At 40.7% G+C, this 15,508-nt stretch overlaps 1 protein-coding gene and 1 long non-coding RNA gene across 2 annotated transcripts in view; both read left to right on the top strand.

The window, feature by feature from the left end:
* The first annotated feature begins 4,527 nt into the window (after nucleotides 1-4,527).
* Nucleotides 4,528-7,954, top strand: LOC310908716. The gene is made up of 3 exons (XR_014589939.1): nucleotides 4,528-4,605; nucleotides 5,822-5,964; nucleotides 7,732-7,954. It is a non-coding gene; the product is annotated as an uncharacterized lncRNA (long non-coding RNA).
* Nucleotides 7,955-8,249: 295 nt separating this feature from the next.
* Nucleotides 8,250-15,508, top strand: part of XYLB (xylulokinase) — an 81,784-nt gene continuing 74,525 nt past the window's right edge. Inside the window, exons 1-5 of the mRNA XM_083860062.1 lie at nucleotides 8,250-8,389; nucleotides 10,614-10,696; nucleotides 11,522-11,591; nucleotides 12,993-13,073; nucleotides 14,309-14,395. Coding sequence (XP_083716188.1) covers nucleotides 8,345-8,389; nucleotides 10,614-10,696; nucleotides 11,522-11,591; nucleotides 12,993-13,073; nucleotides 14,309-14,395 — 366 coding nt within the window. The 5' untranslated portion in view covers nucleotides 8,250-8,344. The remainder of the gene's footprint in view (nucleotides 8,390-10,613; nucleotides 10,697-11,521; nucleotides 11,592-12,992; nucleotides 13,074-14,308; nucleotides 14,396-15,508) is intronic.

The raw sequence follows: 15,508 nt of genomic DNA, 5'->3' as shown, positions 1-15,508 counted from the left end.
GGGGTGTCTATGGGTTTGTGTGTGTGTGTGTTTGTGCAGGTACACTTTGCCATCAAGGCATATCTCTGTGTCTATCTATACACACACACATATATATACCCGTGTGTGTGTTTTCTGTGAATAATTTGCTACCAGGAAGTGATTAATAAAATGAATTGCAGCTCTAATCTGCATGACATCAGAAAGTACACGAGTTTAATTGTTACTTTGATGTGTAGTGAGCTGATGTAGCTAATCCTTATTATGCCACTGGGATAAACTTGAAAACAGATTACCCACAGGTTCTGTTCTTACATCATAGAGGAACTTCTTTTTAAGTATTAAATTAAGTATTAAATTTAAGTATTAAATTAAGTATTATCATAGAGGAATTTCCTTTTAAGTATTGCCTGTTTAGGTATTACTAATAAATAAAAATAAATTCCTGTTGTCATGCGTGCACACATACATATGATTTCTTTTAAAATCAGTCAATCAATCTTAAAATCGAGTTACCTGGAGCTCCAGAGCCCTGTACATTTTCCCAGTACACAGCAGGTGGCACTATTGGAGTGGCATGGCTGTGTTTGTCTGAGACTGAAACGTTAGAGATCTCCATTTGGGTTGCTCTAGGTTGCTGAGGAGTATAAGCAGCCAAGCCATTTTCTAGCACTGGCACATGTATCCCTGAACAGCACTAGTGGTTTTAAAAATTTATTGCCATGATTAGGTTTGTGTCAAAACTTGTTCTTTTTTAATTGAACAGATTCCTGATCAAAACATCATTTGAGTGGTTTTCACTTGATTATCCACTGAAGACTGAAGTGCCCTATTTCCCTTAAGTCTTTTCTTCCATCACAATGGAACCAATTCTTCATTTCCTTGAGGCAAAAAAAAATTGAGAATACTTCATAGTCCAAAAGCTGTGGCTTTTAGAACCTGAAGTAGATGTTTACCGCCCTTGACCTTGGTTGCAAAATCTCATTTAAAAAGATGCAACTAATTTTATCTCATACTAATTAATTTGTGTGTAGTAAATTAGTTTTTTATTAAAAATTGTTTGGAGGACCTTTTAGGAATAATTGTTGATTTAAAGATAATTAAAAATGCTCATAATGGTTAACTGATTGAATGCGCTTCCTATAACACTGGATTTTACTGCACACCTGAGACTAGAGGTATATTATTCATGATATTCGTGTGCTGAATTATAGACGTGTTCAGCACTGTTCATGGAGGTTAAAAAGACAGAATACAAATGTCTGTAGATTTTAACTGGCACTGAGAAGGAGAATCAAAGATACTGTAATAATCCCCTTTCTCTAGTTTTCTACAGTGCTTTTAAAATTTTTATTTACGTGTAGTCTTGGAGTGTAAGAAAGAGACTGTTTTATTGTTAGAAAATGTAATAACATAAAGAAAGATAGAAACAAGGTGGCTGCTATTATTTGGATTCCAGACAGTATTAGTAGAATCAATAGTAATTGTTTACTTTTTAGTGAGATTTTTGATAAGAGCACACATGTTTCTATTGTTTAAAAGCACAACCTTAAAGCATGCCCCAGTTACACTGAGTAGTGAATAGAGCACAGGACTTTCTGATGGTGCAAGATTATTTCTGGTGCTCTCTGTGTGTCCTTGCTAATGGGGTGAAGGATCCTACAATGGAAGTTTTCAAAATGATCTTGAGATGTTTCCTCTGACCTGATCATTCCTGTGCTTTCAGACCTCAAGTGTTCAAGTATATCAAAGGAAGGGACTAGCTGTCCTTCAGGTCCCTCTGCAGGTTTGTTGAGCTTGGCTTGCATCTTCACCTTTCCTTGATGGGATTCTAAATACCCATTTTATTCCTTGTGTCTTTAGGTAAATGTAATTAGGTAGTGTGTGTAGGTATACCCAGTATCTCCAATCCTGGACTCTGCTGGGTGTCTCTAAAGGCTTAAGTCAAGCACACCAAGTTAGCACTGAGGGTTTCATACCAAATATCTTGTGCTTTACATGCTTCTGCCAAGAAAGGTTGGACCAGGTGATCCTTGAGGTCCGTTCCAACCTGGTATCCTGTGATTCTATGATTTAGTACTCATCTGGCTTTGCAGGTGTCAGGAGCTTGGTACTATCCAGTCTCCTTTACATTCTTTGTTGGTTTTTTTTTTTTTTTTCTTTTTGTGGATGGTAGATGGGGTCAGACAGAAATTACTGTATTCCTGCATGTCAAATTCAGTTGTGCTGCTTGAGAGGAGTTAAATGCAGCAGATGTCCTGTATGTGTTTTTTGTGCCTCACATAAGCAGCATTTAAAAAAGTCTGTTCTTCTGTCTTGACTTGCTGAGGATTAAATCATATTCCGTTGGAGTGTTTGTTGCTACAAAAAGTAAACTGAAGTGCAGAAATTATCTTTGTTAGAAGGCTGCTCCCTCTGTTGGTTGTCTCATTGATAGGACTGGAATCTCTCCTGGGCAAACAACCAGCCTCCAAAACCAAGGGTCAGGAATTGTTCATTTTACAGCTCTGCTATCCTTGCCCACAAAGAACTTCTGAAATTCCCTTTTAGAAGTGTCAATGTGCAGAGGCAAGTCTAAGAAGAAACTGAACATATTTACCAGTTAGAGATTTTAAATAAATAAACTTTTGACATCTTCTCTCACAGTTTCCCATGCCTCCTTCTCTTCTATACCAACTACTTTTCTGACTGTTTTCTATCCATGGAGTTATGAAGGCTACAGTTCTGGGAGGTAACAAGAGCCTGTGGTTATTTGTTCTCCCAGGGGACACAATAGGCATATAGGAATTCTATGGGAATTTCAAGCAGGGTCTAAAATGAAATGTATAAGCAATAAATTGTATGATTGTAACTTTTCTGCCTTGATTTTTCCACCTAAAAACAACAAGATTTTGGCTCACTCTTGATTGCAAGATTTTTGGTCCTTGCAGGATGGTGCTGAAAAGGGCAAGGTTTGTCTCTTATTAGTTTCCAATTCAGGCATTGTTTGAGTAGGAATGAGTTTATATTTGATTGCTTTTAATCAATAAGATGTACTTATCTGTGAGTGAAGATTGATAAGGATCAAGTACAGCATGAAAGAACTGGTTCATCTGTTGTTAATGAAAAGTTTTATCTGGATGACACCATCTTGCTTCTGAGATATTTGCTTTTGAGCACTAGAACACAAACCACTTTGGTATTCATCTTCAAGAAACTCTGCTGGGTGCATAAGTTAACCTTAATAAGCCGTGCAAATGGCTGTAGTTAGGATAGTCCTCCAAAGAAGATGGTTAAGTACTGCTGCTATTGTGAGAATGAACGTAGACTTGAAGTCTGTGCAGAGGAGGGAAGTATCCTAAAAATAATTTGTTATTCAGAAGCATCCTTTACTTCGCTTCCATGCAGAAATCTCATGAGGACTTTGTACTGCACTTCATAATCACTGGTAGCCTAATCGAGTCAAGGAAATTACATCTGTAAAACTGGAGTATATAAAACCAGATACAATTCCACAGCACCTGATTCAGTATCCACTGAAGTCAAAACATCTTCTGCTGAATTCAATAGAAGTGAAATTGGAGGATTTTATGTACATGATCAAATAAAAGCTGCAAATTGACCAATATCTATGAAACTGATGGTATAGTTGAGATTGTGTAGTTGAGCTATCATTTAAATTCTTTTCTTGTAGCCATTATTTGTGTGTTTGTGTGTGCTTTTATATGGAATCCTGCACCAATTCCTCATGAGTTCTCTGTAAAGGGCCTTAACTGGTTAATGCAGTACCACACCTGGCATATTGAATATGCACATGTCAAAAAATTAAATCAGCCAGTAAGTTTGTGGAGTAATTACTATACTTAAATAATCTACATTTTTAGTCTCTATGCAACAACTGTGCTCTGGGCTTCCTCTTGTGGAACTCATTCACAGGGATTTTGCTGGATCTTTTTACATGCCTTCATAGAATCACAGAGTGGGTCAGGTTGGAAGGGACCACAGTGGGTTGTCTGGGCCAACATCCCTGGTCAAGGGTTGTCCTAGGGCACATTGAACAGATTTGTGTTCAGATGGTCCTGGAATGTCTCCAGTGAGGGAGAATCCGCAGCTCCACAACCACTCTGGGCAGCCTGCACAGCAACAAAACAAAACACAACAAAGCAAAAAAACCCCCAAACCAAAACACAAACAAAACCAAAAAAAACTCGCCCAAAACAAAACAAAGAACCCCCCCAAAAACAAAACCCTTGCATTCAGGTGTTCACAATACAGTCAGTAAAAAAACAGTCACCCCAATCCATTGCTTTTAAACATCAAGTTCTCATTTTTACAGAGTGAATAATGAGACTTTCCACTGCATTTGGAGGTATGGACAAACCTAATGGTTACCACAAGATCATGTGCAAAAAATAACTTCAACAGATAAGCACATATTTAGGGAAAGAAAAACACTTTTGCTGTTATAATGCCATCTGAAAAAGAAGAACTGAAACTTCATCATTTAATTTTTGGTACTGTGGTATTTTATATTCTAAGTACTTGGTTAAACATTGCTGGAGATCTTGTGATAAGAGTTCTTGCAATACCAAGTAGAAAGGGAATGACCTTTCGAGCATTGCCATTGTTCAGATATTGTCCTAGCAGGTAGGTCTAGTGCTCAGGCTGAGATGATTTCTTTTTAAAATGTGATGTGTTAATGTGTTATTGTTGTGTTACTTGGAGCTTAACGTTGTAAACATCTCCTGCCTCATTAGCAGCAGCAACTCAGGTTACTTGGCAAAAAGGTTGGCTTGCATCTGACCCAGCTTACTATGCTTAATGTTTCTGAGGCTAATTAAAGAGCCACAAGATTTCTTACTGGGAAGAGGATAATTCTGCTGGCAGACTTAAAAATGCTTTTACTAACATGGCCTGCTGTGGTTTATTGCATGTTCACACTTAAGTCTCTATTTGCAGTGATCTTACCTGTCCCATTGCTTCTGCTGGGCCCATCTATGCTGATCCATGGATGTGAAATACCTTCTTGAGGCTTAAAAACACTTGGCTGCCCTGCTACTTAAAATAACTAGTTAGGTGCCCAAAATCTGCTTCTGGAAGCAGGAATATTGTTAGCTTTGTAGTTGCCCATGGGCTTCCTGTGAAGGTGTGAGTCCTTCCACATCCCATTAAATTATGTAGGCAGTATAAATCAGGTTAGCTGGACTGCTGTCAATACAGTCATCCTAATTTATAGCAAAGGTCTGATCTATCTGCTCTCTAGCTAGGCATGTCTCAGATGATGTGATGATAATGAAGCCTGGAATTTAGGCTATCACTGTTTTCGAAGGAGTTCCCCTGTGCAAAGCTGCAGAGTGCAGTTAAATCTAAGTTCATATGAGGGTGCAGTGAGATCAGAGGCAGGTTTTGATACTGGAAGTGAGAATAAAAAGTGAAAAATCTCAGTATGTAGGAATGTGGAATACAGTTAATTTATGTTTTGCAATGAATTGATATAAATGTGCAGTTGCAGTCAACTTGACAGTGGGGTAAGAAAAAATAGCTTTAATTGGCATCCTAGTTGTAACTTATCTAAACAGCCAGGGGCCTAGGAAAGCATGGAAGTATTGCTTCTCCATCAGGTCAGAAACTAGTTAATAGGAAAAGGAATAAACTTGCTTTTCCCTTTACTCTGCTCCACGTGTCTTGAGTGATTAATCTGTGCTTTGCCTCAAGCTGTTAATCTGCAGTGGTGACATTTCAATTATAAACAGCATTTTGTCCATCCCCTCTGGAAATTCTGGATTTGTCAGTGCTAAACCATCACTAGTACATGAATGCAGCTTCACTGATAAATGCACAGCTAAACCTTCTTCGCTTTCAGGAAACATTTTTGGAGGCTATGGCAGTATCTGTAAGCATGAATTTGAGTCTGGAAAGAACAGCAGCAACGCACATTTTCCATACTCAAACAATACATTTGAGACAATGCTGCCTTGATGAAAAGATGAGCAACAGAGTGACTGGGTAAGGCACTGATTCTCCAAACTTCCTTACTTTTTTTGAGAAACATGAACAGTGAAAGTAGCAACAATAACACTCCCACCTTGTCCTTCAGTGGATTCTCCTCCTGGCTTGTCTTGGCCCCTTGTTCCAAATAAAGGAGATTGATAATACAAAGAAGGTTATTCCAGCCCCAGCTTTTCTGTGCTGTTTAGGTCAAGTGATTTCTTGGGTTTTGAGAGTATTCTGACCTGATTGCTGAAGAACATAACTGATTCTTACATCCTCACAGGATTTTTAAAATTTCTTTGTAAACTCTGGTTCCCTTTCTACTAGCCAATACCTCCTTTAAAAAAATTAAATCCATTAATTTCTCTTTTTCAGAAGTCTTTCATCATTCTTACATTCAGACTTACAGACTTCAGTTTCTTTTTGTTTTTTCAAATCTTTTGAAAATTGCAGCATTTCAAGCCTCAGCCTTTGAATCTGTTATTGTTTACAGGGACTATGCAGCCAATGAAATGGCTGAGCAAAGCTCTCCTCTCTAGCTCACCAGCCACATCCTGCATTAATAAAAAACCCAACCTCTGTGTGTTATTTGATCCTTTGTTTTCTGGTATAAATTACATAGAGGAAACAGTTCTTGGTAACATTTCAAAAATGTTATTTCCTTCACAGCCTCTGGTTAAGTGAGACCTTTGTTCAGGACAGGTTTATCCAGCATGAGCTCTTCAGGGGAAGGCAAATTCAACCAGTACCTGGTGGCCATTGTTCTAGAGGTTGTTCTTTGCAACAATAACTAGAAATATTGAAAGTATAAGCCTATGAGTGTTAGGGCTTTGAGAAATCACTGGATATATTTTTGAATGCTCAGTCTATGACAAAATTTCATAGTATTTTATAATTAGAATCACAAGTTGGATTCTAATTATAAATTATAATTAATGAAGTTGGAAGAGACCCACGTGGATCATCAAATCCAACTCTTAAGTGAATGGCTCATAAAGGGATCAAAGCCACAACCTTGGCATTATTAGCACCATGCTCTGACCAACTGAGCCATCTCAATTTAAGTGTTTGTACTCTAAAAATAGTTTAAGATCCTGGGTATGCAAACCTATTTGACTTCATTAAGGCTCTGCTGAGATACTGCCTTGACTGTGGAATGGAAAGGAAGTATATTTGAGTCTTCTTTTGATTAAGGAATACCACTCTGCTTGTCATATGCTATGGCAGATAATGCAAAATTCTGAAACCTCCCCAACCCTCCCAAGTGAAAAAAGGCAAAATAGAAAACAATATTTCAGCCAAAGTAACAATGCTGTGTTTTTGAATGGAATGCTCTGTGTGTTTGTGCTGATTAGTGTGTGATACCACAACAGGGCTGTGGGATATTAATCACATTAATGGGATATTAAAATTCAACTAATTCCTTGGGACTGTGACTTGAGGTTGCTCGTTTTGATTTGGTTCTGGTTCTTGGCTGGTTCCTGCCTGGCAGCTCTGGTGTTCTCTCACTGGCCTGGGCTCTGCTGCTGGGGATCCCCATGTGTGGGTGCTGGTTATCTGTGCTCAGCTGTCCCAGGCACCACCCTGGGACAGTGTGACCACCATCCCACCACCCCACCATCCCATCATCCTGATCCCGAGCCCCTCAGGATTTGGACAAGGGTTTGTGCCAAACTTTGCAGGTGTTTTGTTTTTGTTGCTAACCAGTAGCTGTAGCTGGACAGTTATGATTAAGCAGCTCTATTGTGAATTCCATGTGCTTGGCTAATCTGTTGTTTTAAGGAAAAGGGAAGACAGTCCCAAGATGAATGGGCTGGACAAGAGCCACCGACAGTGAATTCAGCAGAACTGGGGGAAAGTGATTCCAGCAGTGGGAAATCGTGACCATCAACTCATGGACCGCCGACTCAAAACGGACCCGCACTCAAATGCAGGGAAAAGTCACATAATTTGTAACCAATGAAAGCTGACGCCTTTGTTAAAATGTATAAACAGTGGAAAGTTTTGATGACGTGTGCGCCAGCCTTTTGTGGGTTACCACCCAGCTCCTCACTTTGTGCAAACCGGGACGAAGGGACAGCATCACCTCACCGGTGTGTGAATTGGGGTGCGCAGGGAGAACCAGCCCGCGTTCGGGACAATCCCACCGCAGCATCACCCCACCATGGCCTCTACCCACCATCACATCGCCCTCCGAGCTCTTCCCGGCCCCTCCGTGCGGGGGATGGAGCTTTGTCCCGCTCCCTGAGCACTCATTAACCGCGGTGCTGCCGCTCGGCTGGGCCGGGCCGGCGGCTCCTGCCCGGGGAGGCCGGGCCAGCAGAGCCGCCCCTTCCCGGTCCCTGTCCCTGTCCCTGCCCCGGCTCCCGGCTGAAGGCCAGGACCGCGCCGTGCCATGGCCGCTCCCTGCTACCTGGGCTGGGATTTCAGCACGCAGCAGGTACCGCGCCACCTCCCCCGCCCCTCCCCTGCTGTCCCCTCCCTCGGCCGGGCGGTGGGGCCGGGGCCGCCCCGGTTTCTGGGGGCCCTGCCCGCGGCCGGGCTGCGCTGCTCGGGACGGCTCCGAGCGCCTCCGGGGTGCGGGAAGCGGGGGATGCCCCGGCGGGATGCGGGGGATGAGCTCGGCGCACCCCGCGGCCGCCGCGCACGATCGGGGCCAGGCCTTCCTTCTGCCGGCAGCTTCCGTCCCCTCCCCGCGCCTTCCGTGCCCGCTCTCCCCCTCCCGAGGCGGGTTTGCCGTGCGGGGCTGCCCGCCCAGCCCGGGCCCGGCCGGGGCTGCGGGGAGCGGGGCGGTGCTCCCTGCCCGGGCTCGCACGGCTGGTGCCAAATTATTCACGGAATCACACAGTCCTTAGGGTTGGATTGCCCAGGGAGGTTGTGTAGCCTCCCTCGCTGGAGATGGTTAGTAGATGTCTGTACAGAATCGTGTGCTGTGTGCTTAGAGACGAGCCTCATAAAGCAGGGAGGTTGGACAGGATGATCCACTATGGTCCCTCCAGCCTGGCCGATTCTGTGGAAGGGACCTCTGGAGATGATCCAGTTCAAGCCTCCTGCCAAGGCAGGGTGACCTGGAGCAGGTGACACGGGAATATGTCCAGATTTGGAATGTCTCCAGAGAGGGAGACTCCATGTCCTCCCTGAGTGTCCTGTTCCAGTCCTCTGCCACAGTCAGTGTAACAAAGTTCCTCATTCTGAGGTGGAACTTCCTGTGTTTTAGCTTATGCCCGTAATAATTCCAAGCAATTTGTGTGTTTTAAGATATCCATGGCTTGCACACAGTGCATGTACCTGGTTGTTCTCATATCCCCTTCACCTTCATCCCTTTCTGTTTGCCCCATCTGAAGCAATGGGTTGTATGTCTGAATGTGTCCTGGTTCCCCATCGTGCTAGGGATGGGTTAAATCCTGGAGAAGAGTCCTGTGACCTTCTCTATATGCAGACTGCATAAAGACCCCTCTGCCTGCTGCTATAGGAGCTGGGATTTTCACCCAAACCTGTTTTCCCCATGGCCTTGTGTGAATCAAGACTGTGAACCTGGATGCTCAGGTTTCTGCTTGAAATTCTGATTTGTCCTCACAGCCAGGTATTGCTGCACTGTGAATAGAAACTGCCCAAGTCGTGCAGAGGCCTGAATATGTTAAAAATAGGTTTTCAAGCATAAATCACCATTATGGTTGTGCTGAAGTTTGGGAGCTTGAAAAGACACATCCAGGTTAGGTTGATCAAGTGTTTTTATGGGGACATGCTGCAAGCAGAGAGCCAATTAGGCTGCTGTGGGTCAGAGCCATTTTTAAACTACTGCAGGTTGGTAATGAGTTGTGCCAGGGCATAGATAATGGCTCTGCACTACTATGGTAAAAATGGGGATGGCCTTGTTATTTGAATGCAGCTCCTTGAGATGACAGTCCTTGTAGGTTCCTTTTAATCAGTTCCTTTAACAGCAGTTTGCACTCTCCCCCTGGTTGAAATAGGCGCAGAATGTGAGCTTCCTTCTTGCTTTTCTTCTCAGCTCTTTCTTCAGAACTAGGTGAACTTAAGTGAAGATAGATGAGGAGAGGCTGTGGTACTCTTCTAATTCATGCTTACAAGAAGGCTCAGCTTTATGGACTTGGGGATGTTGCCTTCTGTTGCAGTAGCTCCAAATGCACTTATGTAATGTCCTCTGAGCTTTGCCAAATGGGCAGAGTTTGATTTGCTCACCATCTGGGGAGCAGGAAAGATGTTCAAGGTACCCTAAAGGGTCTGTAAGGTTCCTTGGAAAGATGAGGCAAAAAAAAAGGTAACAAAAAAAAGGTGTATGACATCTTTAAGATACTGTATTCTTTGAAAGAATTGGAAAAATTGGCTACTGTGATGCAAGCTATGAACCTGGTAACATGTTTGCTGTTCTTTAGCAAATGCCTGTAGCCCAATCTTGTGCATTACAGAAGGAAGAAAATACAAACGAACCAACCCACGTGTTGCTAAATAGGTGACATGCTGGAAATTCACATAATAATAACTTGTTTGATGTAAAATTATGCCCTGCTTTCAGTGAGTTGTATGGATTGGGATGATATTTTTTTTTCCCATTTTGTCTGTGGGAATTAAATTATTATAAATGAGTCATCAATGCTATTCAATTATTGCTAGATTTTGTTAACTTCCTGTTTTATATCTTCTAGTTGAAAGTCATTGCTATTGATGAACAGCTGAGGGTCATTTATGAAGATAATGTTCATTTTGATAAGGACCTTCCGGAATTTAAGTAAGGCTTTTTATGTTTTATATTTTACTTGGAGAATGTGATTTAAGGCTTTGGAGATTGGGGTGAGAGGACTGTTGCCCTGTTTGGTCTCGCTGATATGTATAGAGGAATAGAAAAAGTCATTCCTTATTCATGTTTCCCACTCTGCAAGGGTAGTATATGCTCTTTCCTTCCTTGCATGTAAATCTAATAAGGGCACCCAACAAGAAATAAATTAAGAAAATGTACCCCAAAATATTACGTATAAACAAACCATTCTTTTTTCTTTTGGAACTTCAGACTTGTGGACATGACTGGGTGGGATGCTCTCAGAACAGCATGTAAATTACATGAGGAGAACGTCTAAAAGGCATTTGGAAATAAATTCAGTTGTTAAGATGTAGGATGACAGTATTTGCTTACTTAAAAAATAGACTAGAATTGAAAAATGTCATCCTTCAATCACAAGTTTCAATAAAACACATTTATTTACTTGATGGTTTAACAGCAAAAATTAAACTTCATCTTTGAGGTTCAAGTCACTAATTGTGACAGAAAGAACTATGAATTACATGGAGCCAATGAGCAATATCAGCCATGGATTCTATCACAGATCTTACTTCAGGATCAGGGCCTTTCCTTAAAAATCACTTACTCTGCAATTGGGTCAAACATGTCACCTCCTATGAGCTGGCTTTTACTTTTTCATGTTTCAAACACCCATCCTTGCTTTTAACATAAAAACATTGCAAATTCTCTTTGGTCATTAATGAACTTGAAGAATTTTGCTTGGCAGGGAAAAAATATTGCTGAATTTACCAAGAGAAAAATCTTGTTTTTCTGTAGGACTCAAGGTGGAGTCTATATTCACAGTGACAGACTGACAGTCACTTCACCAGTGCTTATGTGGGTCAAGGTATGAACAAACTTTCTGTGGATCAACTTTCCTTGCTGTTACAGAAATGAAAGTTTATTGTAAGCAATAGTGGAACTCATCACTCGAATCAACATCATCCTTTTGCTTACATTCTGTTTCTTTGAAGTGTTGTTCTGTGTCTTTGGTATGCAAATAGTAATGCTATCAACAAACACAGCAGAAATTGCTAACATTTTGATGGGTTTTTTGTTTGTTTCTTCACTCTCTACTATTACAGCATTCTATGTGTGAGAAATTCCTTCCTGACTTTCCTTCATTTGAAAAAAAGACTGTTTTTTCTCCCTCATACACAAATGGGGCAGCTGTCACTTTGCCTTCCTTAAATCTGTGTTTTTGTAGCACCTAGGTTACTTAAACTATTTTGTTCAGAATAAGCTTTGCTTACCAATTGATGTTGCAACTGGTAAGTGGTGAAAGGGCAATTTTTTTCCCTGGCTCCCAGTAACTTTGACTGATGTTTACTTTAAAGTATAGCGGTTTTTTTCTATTTCAAAAGAAGGCCTTACTTACTTTTGTGCAGGTTCTGCAACACTTACATGGTACTATATAAATTTGTCTTACTAGAGAGATTTGAATAGTTAAAATATTTGAAAAGTCACAGAACTCCCAGTTGGTAATTCACAGTAGCTGACAAAGGTTTGGTAAATTTGCTTGCAGTTGGTTTTTTGAACCATAATGAAGAAGAACTATTGCAATTGATAAATTAATAATATGATGATATAGGCATATATGATGTTTCTTTGGAAGTCTTGCAGTGATCCATTTGTCAAAAGAGTCTGGGAAATGCTGACCTAAATTAAACTATTTAGAGATAGATTCATTTTTTGGTTTTAAACGTCAGAAAAATGTGTCAAGAACAAAGTTTACCTAGGTGCTTGAAGTGCTAAAATCACTTGAATTATTCTTCTATTAAAGAATCTGTGAATATGTTGACACTGGGGGCACTGGTATTGAGCTTACCTAATGTCTTGTAGGATGGGGTGCAGGGTGTACCCTATTAAGATTTCACAGATTTTCAAAAATAAGAACAGAAAAAGATAATCTTGCTTTGTGTCTAGCACTCTTAAAGTGCTTTTTAATGAATTGGAATTCTTTAATTTTTGCTTCTTATTTAGGATTCAAAGAACAGATCTTTGTGATTCAGCTTCTTTCAAGATCTTATTTTTCCCCTCTGTAACTCAACTTTTCTTTTATAGACTCTCACTTAATAAATTAATTTATGCAGATTTCTGAGAAGTCCATAGTCATTAACTAATTTTTCATTATCTGCCAATGAACTCTTATCAGTGATGACATGAATTTACTGCTTAATTCCAGATTGTGAGTATGCATAATTTGATAGCTCGTTACTGTCATTTGTGATTCTGTTTGTTGTTGTAGGCTCTGGATATGATCTTGGAAAAGATGAAGTCTTCAGGCTTTAACTTCTCTCAAGTCAGAGCTTTGTCTGGTGCTGGCCAGGTTAGTTTATACAAAAAAGTTCAGTTTTACTCTATTTCTTTGATAGAATATTAGGTAGAGTGATAAATTTAAATAATTGTATGGCAGAAGACTGTAATGGCATAAAATAAGACCTAAACTTCTATAAAAGCATCTACAGACATTCCTCAGGGGAACTGGACACCTGAAGCACACAGAGCAATCACTAGAAGGTAGTGTGAGTGGAGGATGAGGTTTGCAGTGCAATTGTTTAGATCAGCATAGTGCAGAACTGCTTGGCTTCACGTTGTTTTAATTCTTGGTTCATTTGGAATTTCAGCAGATCCAGGTACTTGTGGAAAATGGGGTAGAAAAAGCAGCGAGGAGCAGAGTTTGCTAAAAGCAAAGTAGCATCTCACTGAGCAGTTTTTTGTTGTCTAGGACAGGGATCTGCCCAGAAAAAACAAAACCCAAATGATGCAGAAATGACAAAAATGCTTCTGTGATTTAGCCTGTAGTGCATAATGCCTTTTTATTTTGAGATTTATAAAACCCACCCTGACATTTAGTCAGTTAGCCGGTCTCCTCCTAGTACTCCAATGAATCAACAAAGGCTTTTATAATTTTCACAGATGATATTCAGGGTGAGGACAGCACCAAAGCAATAGCTAATTCTGACATGCGAGGTTTAGGTTATTCATCTTGATGTATCTGGGACTAATTAATCAAAATCCTTGCTTTTATCTCCATGTTTCATTGATTGCAGTTGAAAGCCTGAGCAAAGTGTCTGAAAATCAGAGCTGGTGTCAAGGCTCTGTTACGAGTTCTTCAGTGGAGCACAAGTTGGGGACTGCCAAGTAACCCCATCTTACTCAAGTGAAAAAAGGGAGTGCATTTCCAGACTTCCCATATTCCCTTTATTTTGCCCCCCTCCAGCAAGGGGACCAGGCTTGTAACTGATGGTTCAAGGGGCTGTGCTGAAACAGCTGTGGAGCCCTGGATACATCTCAAGGAGCCCTCAAATAATTATCTAATGTCATTAGCAGTACAATGATTGTTCCCACTAGAAAATTCTGTAGTTCAGAATAATGTTCTGGTTAGTGTCTGCTTTGCTCAGTCTTAAATGAGAGGTTTGTATGAGAACTCTTGATTTGAAATGGGTCGTTTTTTGGTCCTAGTTTGGGAGAGATTCTTTTGTTCCTTAAAGTGTAAGATCAGGATATGAACTTTGAAGCTTGGGAGGGCATCTCCAAGTCCTATTTCTGTATTTCCTGCAGCAACATGGGAGTGTGTACTGGAAAAAAGGGAGCATCCAGATTTTAAAGAATGCATCATCTGAATTGCCTTTACATCAATCTCTAAAGGTAAGGTGCACAAAAGCTCTGAAGGAAGGGCTACACTGTCCTTTTTCTGATCCTTACACATTGCTTTCCTTCTTGTTTGGCTGGGCTGCAAGCCCCTGCAGCATAAATGAAATGTAGTATTTTTCAGTTGCAGGGCTTTTGACATTTCATTTTTTTTCTGAATGACAATATGTTCCACTTACAGGTGTCAGTGTGTGTCCCAGAATTTTTCTGTGTCAGAGTAACAGCCTCTTTGTTCTTCTAGAAAATGTAATATTTTTGTAAACAATCTGTAAATATATTATATTTTTAATATATTTATATTAACAAACAAACAAAAAAAAGTGGTGAAAAAGACTGCTGTACCTGAGTTTCCTTGCAGGATGTGCAAGTGATTAAATAAGAAAATACATCTATTTAAAAAAGACCAGTTTACACTTACCTCTGAAAGGATATAAGTGTAATGTTGTGTGGACTTAAAATCCTAACCAAGTACCTTGTTGAACCTCAACATTTTGTATGTGTGTGACTGGTGAGCTTTGAACACAGACTTGACAAGCTTTTATTTAAAAAGAAAAATTGGGAGGACTCAGCTTTCCTCTGGAAGACCCTTCTTTCCTTACTTCAGGGTCAGAAAGGACAGCTGTATGTTGAAAGGGAGATTTTGTGTAACTGATGTGTTAAATCATTGGCTTTGTAACTGTCTCATTTGTGCAAAACTCTTCGAAATGGCATTAAAGTGCTGGAATAGATGGTGTGTTAAGCCTCAGTTGTATTTCCAGGTGCTTATGCCATGCATTAAAGAGAAATGTGTTAGTAGAGCTGTGGGAAGATAATCTGATGGTTTGCAGAGTTGTTCTAAAAGGGGCTGGGGTTTTGGCTGCCAGAGGATGTCCTGAAACCTTGAGCTGCAGGGTCTGTGAAGTGACAGCAGAAAAAGAATGTTGCTTCCCTTTGACGCAAAATTTGGGTTGATCTTTTCATCACTGACCAACATTCTACCCAATATCTGCCTTCTGTGATTGCTGAGAGAAGGGCAGAAGGCACATCAGAGAACTCAGCTGTGAGTTGATACGTGGCTGCTGTATTTTAATTACTCTAAGCAGGGACTTCTCAGAGATCAGACTTCTTAAT

Source organism: Zosterops lateralis, assembly GCF_965231275.1.
Source record: "Zosterops lateralis genome assembly, chromosome: 1".
Classification (NCBI taxonomy): Eukaryota; Metazoa; Chordata; class Aves; order Passeriformes; family Zosteropidae; genus Zosterops; species Zosterops lateralis.
Note: the sequence above shows the minus strand (reverse complement) of the source record. Positions and strands in the feature narration are given on the sequence as shown.